Here is a 22,018-nt window from a genome sequence, read left to right on the forward strand (position 1 = left end):
AGGATGGTTGCTGAGGACTTCATCTTGTGGTTTAACTCAAAATAAACAGTTTATGGTGAACTTCCGGTGTGGCAAGAAGTCTCTGAAACCAGACACCATCCAGTGGGAGGACATGGAAGTGGTGCAGAGCTACAAGTACCTGGGGGTTCTCATGAGCAACAAACTGGACTGGTCTGACAACACAGTGGGGCTGTACAAGAAGGGCCAGAAGCAGACTGGACATGCTAAGGAGACTCTGGTCTTTTGATGTGTGCACCAAGCTGCTGGAGATGTTCTACCAGTCCATTGTAACCAGTGTAAAGCTCTACACTGCAGTTTCTAGGGGAAGCAACCTGAGCTCAAAAGCATAATTTTCAAAAAAACTTGCTCCATCACAGGGTGAACCCTTGACACGCTGGAAACTGTACTGGAAAAGAGGATGGTGGCAAAATTGGATGCCATCTTGGAGCACATTTCTCATTCCACTATGGTGTTCTAAGAAGTGCCTCTTGGGGTCTTTTCTGCCCACTGCTATCAGGAAGTTCAATTCTTCCACTCGATGTACTCGTTTCTATTTATTTATTTACTTATCGATTGATTCATTAACTTACTGATCGATTGATTGATTGATTGATTGGGTGTATTATTTTCCCTGTGAGTCTGTGTCCTTATTTTTCATGTTTTGCTGCTGTATGCATCTTAATTTCCCCACGAGATTAATAAATTTTATCTAATCGAATCTAATCTACAGTAATTACAAGGATCGCAGTTGCTCCAAAGTAATTCATGTGGAAGTGTTTTGAAGTGAATGAAGAAAAAGGCTTCAAAAAATTATGAATTTTATTCAATTATCTAGAGATCATGTAACCAAACTGGATTCATATTTACACCCGTGCATTATTTATTTTTTCTTAACTTGAAAACAGTCCAACAAAATTAAATTTCAGTGGGCACATGAGGATATGGGAAGCAAATTGCCTTCACCAACTTTAATATACAGGGTCCTTGAAAAACATTCATACTGTACATTGAAAGGGTGACCACATAGACATTTTTCACCAAGTGCAAAGTAAAATCTTGTGGAAATGGGTTCAGGTAATTGAGATTGAAATACAGTGATTGATCATTGGCTCCGGCAGACCCCCGTGACCCTGTAGTTAGGATATAGCGGGTTGGATAATGGAGGATTGGATACAGTGATCGGGTTGGATAATGGATGGATGGATACAGTGATCAATGTAGCTTCCTGCAAAAGAAACTTAGCAGCATAGGAAGTATAGCCAAGAAGTTCTGGGGAGCTTCAATCAAATAAAATGCGGATTCTGGTAGATCCATTTAACACTGACATTTCTCCAAGTCCAAGAAACTGTCCATGATCCATTTTGACTGGGAAACTTCTTGCATAGTTTATGAGATAAAGTGCTTGTTTTGGAGTGCATTTATGTACTGTAAGTCCTTTGGCAGATCATACAGGAAACCGTTCAGGGCACCACGGGGTATCGGGATACAGCAGGCAGTGGATGCTTTTAAACCTGTGGAAGCAAAGGGAGACCAAAGTAATCAGATGAGCCCTTAAAAAAATACAGAACATTTCATGACAATTCAGAAAGATCTCAGTCAAGCCATTGTAAGCATAAGTTTGATATGTCACTGTGCTCTGTGCAAATCTATCTAATAAATTCTGCTTTTTTTCTGCTCACATGCACAGCTGACACATCGCCAGATTAAGCACAGGGGTTCACCACATAGAACTGCTAGGCAAGCAGTATGACATAAGACAGTGTCACACACGTGCAATTAGGAGGAAGCTGTATTGACCAAGTGAGGGTAATTTCACACCAGGCTAGGGTGCACTAAACCTTCTTCTGTTATCTCTACACACCAGACACGGGAAAACCTGTCTGACTCATCCCTGAAGATGTCACTTCTGGTTCCGGCACCTAGAGGAACAGCACTTCCGGTTATGATGTCAGAAGGAGGTCACTTCCGGTTCCCATACATCACTTCTGGTCCTGGCATTTAAAGCTGACATCTTAGCAACTATTCCATAGACCTTGTTTGGACTCCATCAAAGACACTACTGTCTGATTCTCAAAACCCATTGCAGCCAGGGATATTATACAGGTGGCTGCTCCAAACCTTTTCAAGTGCGTTGAGTCTGATCATTTCACAACAGATTGGAACAAAAGGAAAGTGTGCAGTCAGTCTATCTGTTAAGTCAGCAAGGAATCGTATCCTTGTGTAGCTCTTTTAGGGCGGATGTCGACTTTTGTCGACAGGAGGGATTGAGGGTGAATGTCGACAAAAGTCGACATCCAGGGATAGAGGGTGACAATCAGCTGTTAGTGGTGACAAAACACACTGTCACGTCACAGGCATTCCCTCTGTGCTTGGAGGAATGCTAGACTCATTGACTCGGCAACTAATCCTTGTGTGTGCGTGAGTTGCGAAATGTAAACAAATGTAAACAAAGGCAAGATGGCATCGACATGTCACAAGGGAGCGAAGCGAGTGCAGAAAAGAAAACACTCGGCAGACGATGTTTTGCGCATTATCGTGGAAGAATCTGAATTTACCCCAACTGTTTATTATTGTTCGTCTGATCTCTTACGCTACAAATTCTTTTCTGTTCTTCGACTCTTATTTATATGTTGTGTTTTGGCTTAGGCTACACGTAATATTCTGGTATTTGACTCTCTAGCTACAACTCTTGACTTATGATTTTGTCTGACATCCTGGCCATTGTTCATTTGTATCACATCATCCCGGCTTTGACCTTGACTCAGTATTACTATCACATGATGTCTCTTGATCCCATCCTACTTAAAACTGTAGTCATTGCACATTGACCACTAGTGGTGCACTGTGATATCCATAGCGACTTGGGTCAACCAGTCAACGACTCACCCTGACAAAATTAAAAGAGTCTGATATTATCTTAAGTTGTAGGGGTGGGCTTGTGTGTAAGTGTAGAGCTGACAACTAACGAGTTCTCAGCTGGAAGTACAATGCATACAATGTACCCTATGAGGAATAATGTATGTGGGTGTTTTGGACCTGATAGACAGAAGAGGGACTTGTCTGTCTGATGCTACACATTTTACGTATCAGAATGGAAAAAAAGGACAAAGATGGCAGTTGAAGTCGATGTACCTGGAAAACACTCATAAGGCACCAGCTCTGTCAGAAAAGGGGGCAAGCTCACGATACTTTGCAAATGTGAAACAGTGCTAGAAATTCATCACAGAGTTGCGTAATTTGTCATCCCCTGTGATTTCAAGACCGTAATCCGCAAAAGACCAACAACGGTACTTATCAGCGTCGACAGCCTCTTCCATGGTAAGTCGTGCAATGTGATCCTGTCTTAACAGGAATTGTGGGAGCTAGGAGAAGTCTTAATGACTTACTATTCCCTTCAGCCCATCCTCGTAGACATTTTTCAACATTTGACACATCTACTGGGATTATGTAAATGGTGTCGGCAAACATTCAGACAACTTCATCTTTACAGAGTAATTACAAATTCTTACATTTGGTGTTTGCAAGTGCTGGATGGATGAATGATTTTTCTCCTTCTTAATATTAACTGTAATTTTTCTGTAACCAAAATCATTTCTCAACCTAAATGGTAAAATGTAATTTCCTTTTTGACAGATATTTACCTTCCATCTTAATTAAAAACCCTAATCATAAAGTTTAATCTCCACTACCCTATTTTCCCTCACAGTTCCAAAACTAACATTTTCATAAATCAACCCTGAAATTTAATTTCCCATTAAAGAAATATTTAATCTATATCAACATCCATAATCCTAATTAGCATTCTATAAACGTGTCAGCTTGAACTTGACCACATTTGTATATGAGAAGAGTTATGTATTCAATCGAGGTGTAACTGAAATAGACAATGTTACAGTTGGAAATCAAATAGTGAACTTCAGGAGGAGGCTGCAGTTGTTTTGCTAATGGTTATAAAGGGGAGCCAATCGAAAATTAACATTTTTATGTTATGCTGAAACATTGATCGGGATGTGGCTCTGGAAGTGTTGTGTATTTGCTTTTCTACCCATGTCCTCAGTTTTATGTTACTAAAATGAAATGACCAGTCTTCAAAAGGATATCGGAGCATAACATTAATATCAGCTAACATATACAACAATGGATTAAAACTAAAGATCCCTTAAGCTATAGTGAGGCTTACTCACACACAGCATTTACCAATATTAAGAGTCATATGAATGCAGAGGATTACCTAGAGGGGTCCTGCTCCTTGGAAAAATAGCCCTTCAGTTCCACGCTGTTTAGTTTATTTTCAAACATCCCATAGCTCAATGTGACCTGCCAAAAAGAACAGTTTACTCAGTATCTATTCAGAAAAACTAAACAAGCACCAGTTCTTCTCATCCAGAAAAACAAAAAAACAAAACAAATAATGCATTCATAGTTTATTTTGTCTGATCGATTTGTTAGTTTAGCACATAGGTAAAGCCTTCTTGACAATTTAATCCTTAGATAATAAAGACAGATCATTACAGAACAACCTATAAAAGCAACATCATGGACGATAACATTAGAATAATCAAACAATCTGGACAAGAACAGGCCATTCCAGCCCAACAAAGCTTGCCAGTCCTATCCACTTAATTCTTCTAAAATAACATCAAGTTGAGTTTTCATAGTTCCTAAAGTCCTCCTGTCTACCACACTACTTGGTAGCTTATTCTGAGTGTCTATGGTTGCCTGTGTAAAGAAAAACTTCCTAATGTGTGTGCAAAATTTACCCTTACCAAGTTTCTAACTGTATCCCCATGTTCTTGATAAACTCATTTTAAAGTCACAGTCTCGATCCACTGGTCTAATTCCCTTCATAATCCTTTCATAATTTTCAACACTTCATTCTCAAGTTGAAAATTAAAATTCCCTAAAGTCCTACTGTCTACCACACTACTTGGTAGCTTATTCCAAGTGTCTGTGGTTCTCTGTGTAAAGAAAAACTTCCTAATGTTTGTGTGAAATTTACCCTTAACAAGTTTCCAACTGTGTCCCCATGCTCTTGATGAACTCACTTTAAAGTCACAGTCTCGATCGACTGGTCTAATTCCCTTCATAATTCTTTCATAATTTTCAACACTTCAGTCTCAAGTTGAATTTTGAAAGTCCATAAAGTTCTACTGTCTACCACACTACTTGGTAGCTTATTCCAAGTGTCTACTTGTTCTCTTTGTAAAGAAAAACTTCCTAATGTTTGTACAAAATTTACCCTTAATGAATTTCCAATGGAGTCATTGTGTTCTTGCTGAACTCATTTTAAAGTCGCAGTCTTGATCCACTGGACTAATTCCTTTCATAATTTCAAACACTTCAGTCATGTCTCCTCTTAATCCTCAGTTTTACTTAAACTGTAAAGGCTCAGCTCTTTTAGTCTTTCCTCATAACTTATCCACTGTAGCCCTGGAATCAGCCTAGTTGCTCTTCTCTGGAACTTTTCTAGTGCTGCTATGTCCTTTTCATAGCCTGGTGACCAAAACTATACCCAGTACTCCAGATGAGGCCTCAACAGTGCATTATAAAGCTTGAGCATAACCCCCTCGGACTTGTACTCTACACATCAGGGCGCTATATAACTTCACATTCTGTTAGCCTTCTTAAAGGTTTCAGAACACTGTCTGGCAGTTGATAGTGTTGTGTGAACTACGACTCCAAATCCTCACAAGGTGTTTTCGATTTTCAGACTTCCCATTGTGTACTCAAATGATGATATCACACATTGTTTCCCAATGGCTCATGTATAGAACTTGTATGCTGTCACCACCCGATACTTTAGGCTCAAGAAAAGGTGTCCTTCATTGTGACATTTGCAAACAATCTCAGTGTATATGGGGGAGTTCCATTACAATTGAAAAGTTTACCATCAGATGTAAATTACTCAACAGAGAATAGGTCCTTTTTTGTAAGCCATCATGACACTTTCAGTATTCTTCAGGGTCACAGACTATAAAGGCCCTGTCACATTACACAGTTATTTCAGTCGCTGACTTCATTTATTTAATCTTAATGAGTCAGGGCAGTCGCACTGCGCCTCTGTAACTGCCAGCTGTGTAGTCGGGCATTCCCAACGATTCAGATTTTTTTTGACCTAAGTATATTTTCACGCATGCATGGAAAGTTTCATAAACGAGACCCCTCGAGAGCACCTATGCAGAGTGCGCTTTGAGTAGTGAGAAAAGCGCTATATAAATATAAAGAATTATTACATAGGCAGTGTATGAGCTAGGCCTGTAAGAACTATTAAGCATAAAAGCTAACTGTTGCTTCACCATAATATACTACAATATAATTTATTTGGAGCATAGGGGACTTAAAAATGGAACATTAGAAAATTGCAGAAATCTTGCCTACATTTATATTTATTCCTACAGCTTATTGATAGGAAAAAATAAAGAAAGTCATCATGCCCAATAATGTTTTACATATCTGTACTTTTTGCTTTTCTTGATGGATTTTCATTCAGACGCTGATGAAGCTCAAATCGCTTGGGGCTTTAGAATGTATAACTGTATTATTATCATCTTTGGAAGATGATTGCTCCAAGTTAAAAAAAAAATGCAAAAATGCTAATTTTCTTTATTAAAGGCTTGGAAAATAAATGTGAGGCGAATAGGAGAAATAAAAGCAAATAGGAGAGAATGTAATAAGAATTCACAGAATGATTGCATTCATCTCTTATCTTTACTAATCTTCAATTCAATTTATTCTTTTGTGGTCTGTATCAGCAAACATTTGGTAACGTGCCTATAACCATATGTCCATTTTATTTGTTTTTTTTTCTCTTACAAACTCATTTTAGCTAATACTGCCACCCCACTGAGTGCCCAGAGGTCTTTGCCTGTTATTGCTCTGTGCCGTCTGCACTGCAGTTCATAATACTGATGGGGTTTTATGTGGCAGCAGTTGGGTGGATGTTTACATTACAAGAATGGCTTTAATTAATCTAAATGACACATGACAGGATTCAAACAAATAGGAATCTAAAGAGGAAACGTTTACCTGTTTGTGGAAATCTTCACGTTTAAGGATCTGTAGACTTTCCAGATGGGAGTGAAACAGCTCACTGTGGACAAGAGGCACCTGCAGCTGGCACTCCACAATGTAGCCCACTGTGCAGTCATCAGGCAAGCGGATCATCTCAGACGTGAGGCCAAACCTTGGACCACTAAGTTTAGAAGGGATAAAAAAGCAGGGAAGGAAACACAATGAAGAGACAAAAACAAAACACTTTTCTTTTTTTTTTTGTTCAAATCATAATCAAGCAACTTGAGGCAGGCAGCGCTTATAAGCCATTGAGATAGAAACTGCTGCTGACCAATCAAACAGATGGCGTTAGGCTGAGTGATCCAAACACAATTGGAAATGGACTTCTGCAGCCATCTGCATAAATGCGAATCTCTGTGATATGTTAATTGCAAACTCATCAGTCAAAGAGGAGGAAAAAATCATTATGTGCTCAAGTGGCACATTACAGCATTTTCATCAAGACAGTGAGAACATGACCCCTGTTGGTGACTATATGTAAGCACAACCTCATGCATAGACTGTCTATGGAGAAATGTATATAGATAAAGAGATAAAAAGGCACTATATGATAGATAGATAGATAGATAGATAGATAGATAGATAGATAGATAGATAGATAGATAGATAGATAGATAGATAGATAGATAGATAGATAGATAGTGTGGTACCCAGCTGGGGTTCATGCCCGGCCGGGATGCCCAGGAGGACCGGATGAGGGCTTGTGCCTCCTCCAGAACACGAGGGGCTTTGGGGGCCACGGGTACAGTGCTTGGAAGCTCAACCCTGTAGGGGCCCATGGTCACCTCCAAGGGGCGCCCCGATGCCTTGGGAGCCCTGGACCTCAGTACTTCCACCACACCCGGAAGTGCTGGTGGAAGAGTATTGGGGACACCCGGAGGACTTCCGGATACACCGACAGAGCTTTCTGCCACACAGGGTTGTGGCTACAGAAGCCATTAGGATGCACCAGGAGTCCATCCGGGGTGTATAAAAGGGGCTGTCTCCCTCTAGTCGGGGGCAAGAGTCGGGTGGAAGAGGACGAAGCTTGGTGGAGAGGAGTGGAGGCGGACCAGAGACTGTAAAGGCATTGTGAGTGTGGCCAAGGACTTAAGGGGTGATTGGTGCTGGGGCACTGGGATTGTGCACTTCTACTGTAAATATTATGTACAATAAACGTGTGTGTGGTGAAACCAACATGTCTACCTGTCTGTGTCCGGGGTGTTCCCCACAATAGATAGATAGATAGATAGATAGATAGATAGATAGATAGATAGATAGATAGATAGATAGATAGATAGATAGATAGATAGATAGATAGATAGATAGATAGATAGATAGATAGATAGATAGATAGATAGATAGATAGATAGATAGATAGATAGAAATTTTAGTGTAGTTGGCAAGATAGAAGAAAACATTGTGATTTTAGTATAGTAGGCAGGATAGATAGATAGATAGATAGATAGATAGATAGATAGATAGATAGATAGATAGATAGATAGATAGATAGATAGATAGATAGATAGATAGATAGATAGATAGATAGATAGATAGATAGATAGATAGATAGATAGATAGATCATTCTTTAGCCTGGCCAGTTTACTGGTGCCTATCTAGCAGTGTTTCCTGCATTCCTACAATCCTGAATTGGATAGACAGATTTATAAAGAGATGAATGGATCTTCTTTGGTAGAGCATCTTTCACACAGATACTACCTACATCTCACAGACTCACAGAATTATTTATTTACAAAATTCTTAAACGTGAAACAGAGACGGATGAAGTGGCGAGTCCAGCCTCATACCATAAGCTACAGCACAGCCATGCATTGCTGCAAAGATACTGTCACTATCTGCCATATTTACCCCAAAAAAGTAAAAGTTTCACTGAAGTCCCCAGTCAATTTTGAGTGACTGAAAAAAGCAAATCACATACAAAGAGTGAGTCTGGCTTGATTCACTGTTCTCCCATTTAGCACCTAGATTACTCTCTGTGCTCAGATTAATGAATTGGGAAGCCAACTCATTACAAACTGTTCATACTGATGAGGAAGATATCGAGCGCTGGCACTCAATTTCTGGAGGAGTCTATACACAGCTGTAAAGACCCTTCAAGTTGGTAGTCACTCACCTGGCCCAGGGTGCCATCTTCTCTGCCAGCTTCCTACTGAGACAGAAACCTGCACCTCCTGTGGCAAACCAGAAGAATACTGATCTCTGAAGGAAACAAGAAAAAAAATACAGTAAGTAAAATATACACACTGAATTTAAAGGTTGTGATAAAAGACAAAAGAGAAAAAATGAAAGAGAAGACGATCCACAAGAGGAATTTACAGTACCTATAAAACGTGTTCATCACCTTGGAAGTTTTCACAATTTATTGTTACAGAGCATTGAATCACAGTAGATTTAATTTAGCTTTCTTGACACTGAGCAATAGAACAAGACTCTTTAATGTCAAAGTGAAAACACATCTGTGCAAAGTGGTCTAAATGAATTACAAATATAAAAATTACAAATATAAAAAAAAACTAAACAATTGATTACAGAAGTATTCACCTCCTTCAACTCAGTATCCAGTAGATGCACCTTTGGCAGCCATGACAGCCTTGAGTTTGTGTGGACAGATCTCAGTCTTCTTTGTACAACTGCTCAAGTTCTGTGAGGGGATCAAGACTGAACAGCATTTTTTAAGTGCTCAATTGGATTGAGATCTGGACTCTGATATGGCCACTCCAAGACATTAACATTGTTGTTTTAAGCCATTCCTGTGCAGCTTTGGCTTTATGCTTGGGGTCGTTCTCTTGATGGAAAACAAATCTCCCAAGGTGCAGGTTTCTTGCAGACTGCATTAGGTTCTCCTCCCGGATTTCCCTGTATTTGGCTGTACCCTCTACCTCACATGCCTTGCAGGGATTGCTTTAGAGAAGCATCCCCAGAGCATGATGCTGCCACGATGGGCACAGTACGTGTTTGATAATGTACAACATTCAAATGTGAAGTTTAGTCTGATAGCCAAAAACCTCAAATTTAGTCTTATCAGAAAACAGAGCCTTCTTCCAGTGAGTTCAGAGTCACTGCAAACTCTCGTCAAGATGTCATGTGTGTGTTTTTTTTCATTGCCACGCTATGCAAATGGTGAAGCATCCTCTCCAATCTCAGTCACTATATCTTGTAACTTCCTCAAATTTTCAGAGGTCTCTTAATGGTCTTCCTCACTAGTCTTTTTCTATAGCAAGATCACTCAGTTTTTGTGGATGGCATGTTCTTGCTGATGTACAGCGGTGCCACACTCATTCCAATTCTTAATAATTGATTGAATTGGACTTCAAGGGACATTCAGTAGCAGTAGTAGTTGGGAGTATGCACTGATAGCTTACTGCCGTACCCACCACACGATGAACCACCTGGATTGGTGACACCTTAGCCCACTGAACAGTGTGAATTTTTTTACGGTGGCTGGAGTGCCAATCCTGCCATCAACTACCAAGTTTTCCCTGTAAGTCAGAGGACCAGCTTGCAGGGCTGGATGCAGATTAATGTCCCACAGACAAGGCAATTGCAGGTTAAGGGCCTTGCTCAAGGGCCCAAAGGAGTAGAGTCACTCCTGGCGTTTACGGGATTCGGATTACAGGCCCAGATCGCTATCCCCTGACTTCTTCTCTTTAATCTCCTTTTCACTGAGTTTCTTGGAGTGTTCTTCTGTTCTAACTGCGTAAGTTAGGCCACCATAAATAAGTCAAGACAACATGGATCTTCTAGATGAAACGCAATTAAACTAAAATCAATAAAAACCACAGAAAAGTAATCTTTATTTTAATTAATTACTAGGAAACTTCACCCACCCCCAGGTTTAGTTAACCAGACCGGATAAACAATTTAAAGAGATTGTCTTTTTCATGGGAATTGTTACATATGCATTATTTTCACTTTTACTTTAAAACTTTAGTAAAAAAAAATATCTGGAATTAACTTTTCTTCAAGATCGCATTGAATTTTGATTCCGTGTTTGGACTTACATCGTGACCACGCAACGTATAACTGCCTGTGAGTGAATATCGTTTCTTTCGACTTTTTCGAATGTTTGTCCATGCTTGTCCGTGCATTCTTTGCTTAGTCGTTGACATGTCATTTAGAACGTATAAAGTTATTGTCCTGATAAAATTTAGAAGAGCTGAGAGCACAGGAAGTGTGTCTGACAAAAGCATTCACACAACTGAAGTTAGATGACTGTGGTCTTGTTTGAAAATAGTTGTAAGTAGGGTATGACTTGAAAGAATCTTATGTTAAAACGAGCCAACATTTTTGGAATCTTTAAATTCTCGCTGGCAATAAGAATTAGATGATCTATAAGTCTCTGACTTAAAGTTTAAATGCAAACAATATATTCGATCTCTTTTTGCTGTTCTGTTATTTCACCGAGTAATAATTTCCATTTGCTTGCGCTAATGCGATTTTAATATCCTTTTTTTGAGACTTTCAAATTTTCGTACTTCCATTATCTCTAACCTGCTCTGCATGTGTATCACGTCAACGTTTTTCGAATTCTTTACAACGTTCTACTTTGTCATCTTCTTTGTCTTTTACTTCCGGTACCCGGGCATGGACTTGGCTCACGGGACGTTTAAGCGTCTCTCCGAGAAAATCACTTCTCATCTCCTTCCAAGATTTTTTTTTATAATAGAGAGATATGACTTCTAAAGCCAATTGGCAGCACCAGTGATGATTTAAGTATGAAAGCATCCCAGGAGGTGAATGCATTTCAGTGTGCTGTAGCTATACATAACCTGGGTTCCTGTACAATAATCACTGAAATGGCCTTCAACTAACAGTAACATATCTAGTAAAGTTGGCAGTGAACAGCGCCTCCCAGTGGCTCATAGAACATATTGCGAGTTTGTAATAAGTGGAAACTGACCCTGAGTGCAATGTGAATTCTTAAACTTTAAATTCCAGTTTATAACAAGTCCTCAGAATGTATTTTGGATTCTTGTTGAAAACTTTCAAGGGAACATCACCCACCGGGGGGCCATATCATATAGAATGAGCTTTGTTTTTGCAAAATGTGGAATGAGCTGTGTCAGTGGGATATTATACAATAAAAACTCAAATGAAAATTATCCAGGAGGTAGCAGTAGATAATTTAAGTTCTCACTGAATGAAGACTAAAGTGGTCTCAGGATGTCGATAACATGCAATGTAGATTTATATTCCGTTAACAGATCTGCCGCTGCTGAAGCTACAAAGAAGTTTAATGCAAGGAGAGACAAAAATAATCCTTGACCGCTAGTGGATGATAGACTATAATCTGAACTCCTAAGATATTATTTTACTGTGAGCTGCAGTATGTCCTCCAGGAGTAGAACATATTGAAGTTTCCTATTAAAAAGTGTGAAGCGAACATCATCCTTCAGGGAGCAGTAGCATACACAGTGACTTCATTTCTCGTAAAAAAGATTATTTTTCTGTTAATCAGTTTTAAAAAAGCCATATTGATTCCACTGCGATTTAATGTTGTACAACAGTAAAATGTGAAAACTTCGTAGGGGGTTAAAACTTTTCATATGCACTGTATAGCACTTTCTTCCATATGATTTACTGCTTCCATTACATAATTCACATGCTTTTTACATATTGTGGTTTCTATAATGAAATTAATCCCAAGATGCTTACAGAGGAGTACTTGGTCAGCGTCCCACAGTGAGTGTGTCTTCATGTTAACCAGTAATAGTCCTAGACAAGTCACTGAGGTCTTAACCTTTAAACTTCCACATACTTAGGGGGTTATTGCACCCCTGGATGCCAAATACTTTTTTGCTGCTCTTTTTAAGGAAACATCAAAATTCACCAAGAAAAAGTGAATTTTTTTTTTCACGCAAAGAGCATCACAATTACTACAACACTGATCATTTTACACACTGCCAATGAACTGTAAAAACTATGAAAGAAACTACTGCAACAATCTATTATTATATGAACAAGGTGCAACTGATGCCATTGAAGAAATTCAGTAAATCACCGAGCCAACTGCACTTGAATTGGCTGCACGTAAGCACACACAGGTAAATGCTGATTCTTGCAGGCTAGTCTAGTTCAGGGGTTGAATCCCGGGGACAGTGATGCTGATTCGCTAGGGGGTGGCAGTGGTCATGACCGGGCTGCTCAACAAATGTACGACACTGACCAATCAGCTCCGGCGTGCTGGCAAATTGCACTGGGAACCAACTATAGCCGGATGCAGCATTCAATGAATGTACGTCGCTGAATATACTCGGCTATAGCGTGCTGGCAAATTGCACTGGGAACCAGCTATAGCTGGCTGCGGCGGTTTAAGGGCTAATAATTGTTACAATTTTAACTGGCATAATGTAGCATTTTATCTTGTCACGTTCTTCCTTAGTATGGCATACTTTGTGAAGGGTGCAATGTAAAACAAAGATTGATAAAGCAAGCTTGGAGGTGGCCGGCCATCTTTCGTTTTTACAGAACAAACTTTACTACACTATTGTAGCTTTCTATAATGAAATACATCCCAAGATGCTTATAGAGGAGCACAGGCAGGCTAATGCACTTGGTCAGAGTCCCACAGTGAGTGCGTCTTCGTGCGCTTTAACAGCACAGTTATTTACAGAAACCTGGTTTCTAAATTGCAATGTAAACGTTTATTCCGGTTTTAGAAACTGGATTATTAGTCTCTGAGAAACTGGATTAATACAGGTAGATTCTTCCGCAAGTAACCCAGTTATTTGTCCATGTAAACCCTTAACCGGGTTACACTCAAGGATTTCGTAGTCTGAGGATGTCTGTTGCACTCTGTTCACCTGCTTAGGTCAACCACAGGTAGAAGCTTGCACAAGATAACTTTTCCTGAAGCTAATGCTTGGGTGATGCATTATTCCATCTTCTGGTTGAAACAATCTGTCTCAATATTTTAGAAATCTGTAAATTTATTTTAATGAGCTGAACGTCAGCAGCACAATCTCAGGGGCAGTGTTGGGAGTAACACACTTGACTAAATCAAATTTCCTTTTTAAGTTGTGTAAAGGACGCGTCTATGCTGGGAGCGAAGGCTGTGTAGTGAAAATGATGTCTGAAATTGCACAGATACGCTCTTGTACGGTCGTGCGTCATGTATCCTAAATGGTGATATTTCCAAGAGAGGCTGGTAACATGGGTGTCAGATGGTTGAACGTAGGGCTGAATATGACGCAACAGGTCATCAAAACGTAAGGGAGATGAGCAAAAGCATTTGAAATGCATGTGCTCATCATGTAGGTCTCCCATTTATTTGAATATTTTACTCAACCTTACCTTCGCCGCTTTTGTTAAATGGGTCTGACACTCCACCTTTTCTTCCTCTTAAAGTCAGTAATAGCTGGCACAACTCTTCTTCCATCAAGAGTGCCACATCCTCTGCTGTGACACTGCTAGCCACGCAAGACTGAGCACACAATGTCACTTACTGGCCAGGAGGCAATCAATGCGCTGATCAAACAGGCCGCAAAAAGTGTCAATGTGTTTTGTCGCTCACCACATGCACACTTTGCATTGTGTTCTCAGCATAAACTTCAAGTGGTAAGAAGAAACCAGTCTTAGTGAGAAAGTTAATGCAATCGTGGCGCACTCAAAAAAAAATAAAAAGACTGGCCACAATAGATTTTTTCTTAATGTAATAAATCAGTGATGCCATTTAGGAAATAATGGGTTCCTGTTGTAGAGTGGATAGTGAAAACCGACTGTGGAATGGAGCAGTAATAAGTAGGAACGTGTTTCACACTGAAGTGGTTCTGTCAGGGTTGCAGTGAAGGGACGAACTTCTGCCCACCCCTCAGATGCAGCTTGGACAATGGACTGAAAGCAGTGTGCTCTCATTGCTGTTCCACATTGCCTATATTCCACAGGTCAGTATACAATAAATTAAAAGATTTTACCTTTTAACTGAGAGTCAAGTATACTCAGAATGTTACAGTAGTATGGCGATAAGTATTGCTAAAGAGAAGGGAAGTTAAAACTCACTAAATGCAGGCGGCAAGCTGCTCAGTTGCAAAGACCGCTGCTACGATGCAGATAGATGGCGGTGCTGTGGATCACTCCCCAGACAAGAGTGCAGCTTTTTAAGTAATTGTTCAGCTCCTAAACACTTGGTATTCTTGTTAAATGTATATTTTGTAAACTGTATTAGGTGTAAATAAGTTATAGAATGGCTGACATGTTTGTGATGAATGGTTACTGCTGTATTCTGTTATACATGTAGGAATATGAAACAGTTTATGAAAGTATTTGAAATATGATAAGAGTAGCATAGACGGCTTTAGGCTAATGCTTAATGCTGTTGTTTCATATCTTTAGAAATGTTATTTAAAAAAAAGAAACTAGTTGTGCCTCTGCATATAATCTTATCCAGGGCAAATGTTCTGGCCCAGGACATAGCTTGCTTTAAATACAGTATTTCTGTAGTCTTTTTCTGTTATTACCCTAGCGCAGGGGCCTCCAACACATCGCTCACGTGCTGCCGGTAGCTCTCAACCCCTTTCCAAGTAGATCACCAAAGGGCTAATGAATCCTACATAAATCTGAAAACTTGATTAGTCAAATAAGGGGTGAGCAATTTTTCCAAAAAATCATGTCACGATCCATTTAACACAAAATCACGATCCACAATCTGAATTGCAATCTATCTTCTCAATGTGGCATACACTTAAGAGAATATCTGGACTCAAACTCATCAAACTCATCAAGACCTAAGTAACACTTTATTTTAAATATCAAACAAAGTTGAATTCAATTGTTCTCTCATTCTCTAGCTAAGCGGAGTTAAGGAACACGGTCCAAAGCTGGCGATTGAGTGAGGAAGGCCCCCCTCCCCTCGGCCCGCTGTGTGTTTCTCGGATTTGCGCAAATACATTGGTACCGCAAGCGAACTATGATACATAGAGAAATGAGAGAAGTTGCAAAATCAACCGGAATATTCAAGCAAATTATAGAAAAAAAACCTGATCTAAATCCGTTAAGTAATTCTCTCATGAAAAGCGGACAGACAGACAGACAGACATTGGATTTTATATATTATATGTTAGTAAACCTTCAAAATAATGTGCACTTAAAGTCTCAACAGCATTCTCAGTATTTCTGGAGCTTAGTAAAGCCAGATAACTATAAGAATCTTTGTTTGGGTCGCCATACCTCTGTGAGTCTGACATGAATGTCTTGAAATCAAAGTTCAGAACAAGACCCCTGGGCTAGTGGCTAGGGATTACTTACTGTATGTACATCTGTATGTGTATGTGATCCTGTTTATTGAGACTCTTGGTGGAATGAAGAGATATTGGGAACACACCTGAGAATGGGAATACACAATAGGAAAGATACAGGGTGTCCATAAAGTCCGTATGCAGTTTAAAATAGTTGTAACTGTAAGAGCCATTTTCCTTGTTCTATAAGATTCATGAATGTTTATTAGATGACAATGCATAAACTATGGAAGGTTCCTATAACCCCCGTGAATAGAATCGTTTTGGTATGTTCTTGCCATTTCTAATAGCTTGGAGTAAACATCACTGTTCAGTTAGTTAGTGTCTGCCTTGCCTTGTATAAGGTGTGGAGGCATACGTTTTTTAACCGTGACCGCACGTTATCGTGCCTAGGCACTTGCCTATGTGCCAACTGGCTTAAGAGCCTTTAAGAAAATAAGAACCTTTAACTCTTTGAGGGCTGAATATATTTTCCAAAAAAACGATGGTTTCACACAGAAATCAACATAAAACGTCTGTTGCTGAATGCTGTGGCTGCCAGTTTGCCAAGAATGAGCTGCAGGCTTGCTGCCAGGCTGTCTTTGCGCGGCAGGGGCAGCAGCAGTGGAAGTCATGGTCGCAGTGCATTACATTTTGATTGTTAAGTGGCTGTCCTCCCTGGCAAACTTTGTCAGTACCACAACTAGCTGCGGACCAATCAGCTGAAGCTGGAACCTAACATTCGTTTTCGATCACTTCTATCAAAATCTGAGTCCGACAAATCATAGTCGAGTTTCAGAGATAATAGGCAAGATGTCGCCCATGGAGCATTTTGCTTTTTGCATTTGCTTTGACTTCTCGCCAGATGCCAGTGCCATTTTTGACGTTGTGTGCGCCTTGCTACTCACGTGAGCGCATAGAATCTTGGTCAAACCAATGAATCTAACTTTCCTTCTAGCAATGAGAGTCCAACGTAATAGTTGGTTTTGTCACAGTTTACAGTTGATTACTATCGTCAACTCCTCCTTTTGACAAAAGTCGACATTAGCCCTGAAAGAGTTAAGTAGGAAAGAAGAAATTAAGAACCTTTAAGTAGGAAAGAAGAAATTAAGAACCTTTAAGTATAAAAATACTAAACTCTTTCAAGAAAAGCTAAGTTTATAGATTAATTTTTTCCTTTTTTTTTTGCCTTTTATTCTACGTGTGTAACTATTTTTTCTTTTATTCTTGTGTGGACTATTTACTTTTACCTTTCACTAAATACCTTTAAAACGAACTCTTGGACTCTGAGAATTCTTTTGACACGCGTCTTACCCGTGCCTGATGACACCTTATATATTTTAGCAGCTACAGTAACTTTGTAAGTTTATGTGATAGAAAGAATCTGTAAAAAGGATTAAAAAGAAGAAACACTTACATTTTTTATTGTTCTTGTTAATTTTCAACGTCTCCACCATTATTACTAATACAAAGGGTAATACGATTCTGTAGTTCATGGAAAACATTTTCAAGCTGATTTTCAGTAATACCAGAAATCACCTCAGTTATCCTAGCTTGCAAGTCTTATAAAGACCGAGGTTTGGTTGAATAAAGATTAGTTTTCACATGTCCCCCTAAAAAGAAATCCAATGGAGTCAAATCTGGTGAATGTGGAATCCAAGAAAATGGTCCACCTCTTCCAATCCATCTATTAGGGAATTTCTCATGTAGAAACTGTCTGACATGCAAAGCAAAGTGACAAGGAGCACCATCTTATTGAAACACTGTATTCTCTATGAGTCCTAATTGTTCAAGTTGAGGAAAAAAGTCATTTTGCAGCATTTCTAAATAGCTAGCACCATTAACAACACCCCCTTCAAAAAAAAATGGCCCTATGACTCGATTTTTTCCCAAAGCACACCACACATTAACTCTGTGAGAATCTCTTTCATGTTCAACAGACTCCTGTGGATTTTCAGTTCCCCAAATACGGCAAAAATAAAGCTTCTAAAGACAAAAAAAAAAACAAGATACGTCAAGCTTTCTAATCCTTTTTACGAATTATTTCTATTACAAATACTCACAAAGTTACAACTATTTTAAATTGCATACAGACTTTATGGACACCCTGCACTTCTGATGGGTATTTATGCAGACAAATCAAAAGGGGGAAAACACTGGAACTGAAATGGTGTAATATACATATGTAGGGTCATAATGACTTTATTGAATGTAAATTAAGAGATGCAACTTAGATATCGGACTGAAAGCGGTGTGCTCTCATTGCTGCTCCACTTTCCCTATATTCCACTGATAGAAGACTTCAGGGCCAAAGTCCCAGACTCTGCCATCACCATTGAAGGTCGGTGGGGTTCAGTTCCAGAACTGGTTAAAGCAGCTCATCCTCTGGTGGAGCCGAAGCTCGCATACAATTTGGGATATGCTACTTTGTCATTTTTGTTGCTGTGGCCCACTTGTGGGGCCCATAACACAATACCAGTTTTATTGAAGTAAATGATACAGAGGAACCTCGGTTCACGAACGTCTCGGTACACGTACAACTCGGTTTACGACCAAAAAGTTCGCCAAACTTTTTGCCTCGGTTCACGACCACACACTCGGTATACGAACAAGCCAGTTTCCCTTCCGGTTCATACGCGCTGATTACTGTGTTTAAGCACGTGTTCAGCCTCTCCCTGTTCATTGTTCTCAATCAGACGTGCGTGCTTTACCTGTGAACTCTTTGTGCGCTACAGTATTTCGTGTGCTTTTGCAGTTAACCATGGCTTCTAAGCAAGTGAAGAGTGGTGAGAAGAACGTTTTGCAGAAAATTGAAATCAAAGTAAAGAAAGAAATTATTGAAAAGTATGAGCGTGGCATTCGTGTTACTGATCTTGCCGCCGGGTACAAGAAGTCAAAACCTACGATTTCGACTATTCTAAAGCAGAAAGAATCTATTAAAGCAGCTGATGTTGCAAAAGGAGTTACAGCGTTAACCAGGCAGAGGCCTCAAGTGCTGGAAGAGGTGGAAAAACTGTTTACCAGTTTACTCATTTACCAATTTGAGAACACTTGTGCTTTCAAGAAGCACAATGTAAACAAAGCCAGACTGCCAGTGATGTGGAGGGCAAACATGAAGTGTTGGGTCACAAGGACTTTGTTTTTGGAATGGCTGCACAAGGCTTTCGCTCCCACCAGCTAAACAGCTAAAAACGCCAGAAACCCAAGAAATCACAAGAGAGAAAACACCTGAAGGGAAACATCCCTCCATCACGGAGCCAGACTCTCCCTCAAAACTGTAACCTCCTGTCCACCCATTTTCTCCTCACTTCATGCCAGACCTCGACTCATGCAAGGTTAGTTTTCTTGGTGGTTTATGGTTAGTTTTTGTATTACAGATTTTTCAAATGTTCCTTTTTTTTCCCCCTGTGCTTAAAACTCATTAAAAAAAAAGTGTTTATACAGCCAATTGGTTGCAAGGCTATAGCGCAAACTCCTGTAAATGTTACTTTCTTGGTTGCTTATGGTTGGTTTTTAAATAAAGTTCGGATTTGTTCAAATGTTCCTTTTTTTTCCCCCTGTGCTTAAAACTCATTAAAAAAAGTGTCTATACAGTAATCAGTTGCAAGGCTATAGCAGAAACTCCTGTAAATGTTACTTTCTTGGTTGCTTGTGGTTGGTTTTTAAATAAAGTTCAGATTTGTTCAAATGTTCTTTTTTTTCCCCCTGTGCTTGACTCATTAAAAATAAAAATAAAAGTGTTTACACAGCGATTGGTTGCAAGGCTATAGCGCGAACTGCTGCAATGTTACAGAGAGAGAGAGAGAGAGCAGGCTCGCGCGCTGATGAGAGAGAGAGAGAGAGAGAGAGAGAGAGAGAGAGAGGGCACATGCAGCTGAGAGCGAGCGAGCCTGCTTGTGCAGCTGAGCAGGGAGCCTGGGTGTTTGTGTCAGTGTTATTCAATGTTTTTACATTAGTTTACTATTACACTGTGCATTCTATGGAGTAATTAACTATATTTGTGCTTAAAAATCTTTAAAAAAAATATATTTACATACAGTTCGTACGGTCTGGAACGGATTAATTGTATTTACATACAATCCTATGGGGGAAATTGCTTCGGTTCACGACCAAATCGGTTTACGACCAGAAGTTTGGAACGAATTATGGTCGTGAACCGAGGTTCCACTGTACCTGCATTATGATTACCTCAGCAGCACTGGGTGTAAGGGAATAATCACATGTACTGGTATGCCACTCCTTTGCAGGGCTCAACCAGACAGCCAAGCAGAAAAGAGTGTGCTGTGTGCAATCCAGTAACAGAAACTTATAAATAAAGCATCATTCTAATCCTGCTGTTTGCTATAGATATGCTGAACCAGTGTGATCAGGTGACACAGTGGCCAGTGTCCATATCGTGAAACATCGGTGGCTTAGGTTGAGGATATAAAAAGGGGGATGGCTGTAGTTTACTTCACAGCACAAGAAGAACTAAACGCATTTATACAACAGAAGAAAATTATCACTAGCTTTCGTTTGTTTGTGCAGCTTAATGACATCTGAGTATATTGCCAAAGGAGAACTCCAGAAGCATACTTGCGCAAGTTTTTAAATAACCAGATTTCTCACCTTATCCCATTTTTGTGTGTATTTACAAGGTTATTCAAAATGAAAGAGCAGATTTCAAAAAATGTATTTCAAACAAACTGTATAAGACAGAAACACATTCTTCACATCACTGGATAGAGGAAAGTTCAAAGTTTGGTCCTATGGTCCTTGAAGTTGCATGCACTCAACATGAGCACCATGTGTAGCACGACAAACATCAAAACGGTAGACTGTTTCTTGTCACACACGAGTCAACTGGTCCCTAGTTACTAAATTCACAGCTTCCTCAATTCGAAGATTAGCGGATATAGGTGGAACAAACACTCTTTCTTTAATGTACCCCCATAGATAAAAATCGCAGGGGGTAAGGTCTGGAGACCTGGGAAGCCATAGACCAGGGGTGGGCAAATTCATTCCTGGAGGGCCGCAGTGGCCGCGGGTTTTTGTTCCAACCCAGTTGCTTAATTAGAAAACAATCCTTGCCAATAATTACATTTCATGGCTTGTTAGTGCTTTAACTCTGCTATGTCAAGTCATTCTCATATCCTAGCTTTTTTTTCCATTCTAAGGATATCATCCAAATACTTTGAAGTGTAAAACGGATGGGTAATTCTCAATCCTTCACTTTTTTCTCTTCTCTTTCCTTCCAAGTATTTAATTAAACCAAATAGTGCATAATAAATACACACATGTGTAAAGGGTAACAAGCAAAATGGATAACTGCTGGTTTCTTTTGTCATTTGCATCTTATTGCTAATAAGGAGCAATTAAAAACTGAGAATGCAGCTGTTTAAGACTTAAATAAGCAATAAGGGTTCAAAATCTTAATGACGGAGATAACTAAAATGAAGCAGAAGTGTTTCTAGAGCAATAAGTGCTTCTTATTAAGCAATTGGGTTGGAACAAAAACCTGCAGCCACTGCGGCCCTCCAGGAATGAATTTGCCCACCCCTGCCATAGACGATGAGCAAGATCTTGTTGTCCACCTCTTTCAATCCATCATCCTGGAATGGTGTCATTCTGGTAACGGCGAACCTCCACGCAAAATGATTTCTCTTGTGGTGTTGTCGCCATTTTACTATAAACGAGAAACACCGCTCGTTGGCATTCACTGGTACTTTTAGGCGGGCTCTTAAACTTTGAACTT

The 22,018-nt window shown here is 39.7% G+C and overlaps 1 protein-coding gene across 1 annotated transcript in view; it reads right to left on the reverse strand.

Annotated features, from left to right (window-relative positions):
• Window positions 1-801: 801 nt before the first annotated feature.
• LOC114661980 (beta-1,3-N-acetylglucosaminyltransferase manic fringe-like) overlaps window positions 802-22,018 on the reverse strand; it is a 59,408-nt gene continuing 38,191 nt past the window's right edge. Inside the window, exons 5-8 of the mRNA XM_028815257.2 lie at window positions 9,186-9,271; window positions 7,027-7,192; window positions 4,232-4,317; window positions 802-1,511 (exon numbers count right to left, since the gene is read on the reverse strand). Coding sequence (XP_028671090.2) covers window positions 1,445-1,511; window positions 4,232-4,317; window positions 7,027-7,192; window positions 9,186-9,271 — 405 coding nt within the window. The 3' untranslated portion in view covers window positions 802-1,444. The remainder of the gene's footprint in view (window positions 1,512-4,231; window positions 4,318-7,026; window positions 7,193-9,185; window positions 9,272-22,018) is intronic.

This window comes from Erpetoichthys calabaricus, chromosome 12 (assembly GCF_900747795.2).
Source record: "Erpetoichthys calabaricus chromosome 12, fErpCal1.3, whole genome shotgun sequence".
NCBI classification, from domain to species: Eukaryota; Metazoa; Chordata; class Cladistia; order Polypteriformes; family Polypteridae; genus Erpetoichthys; species Erpetoichthys calabaricus.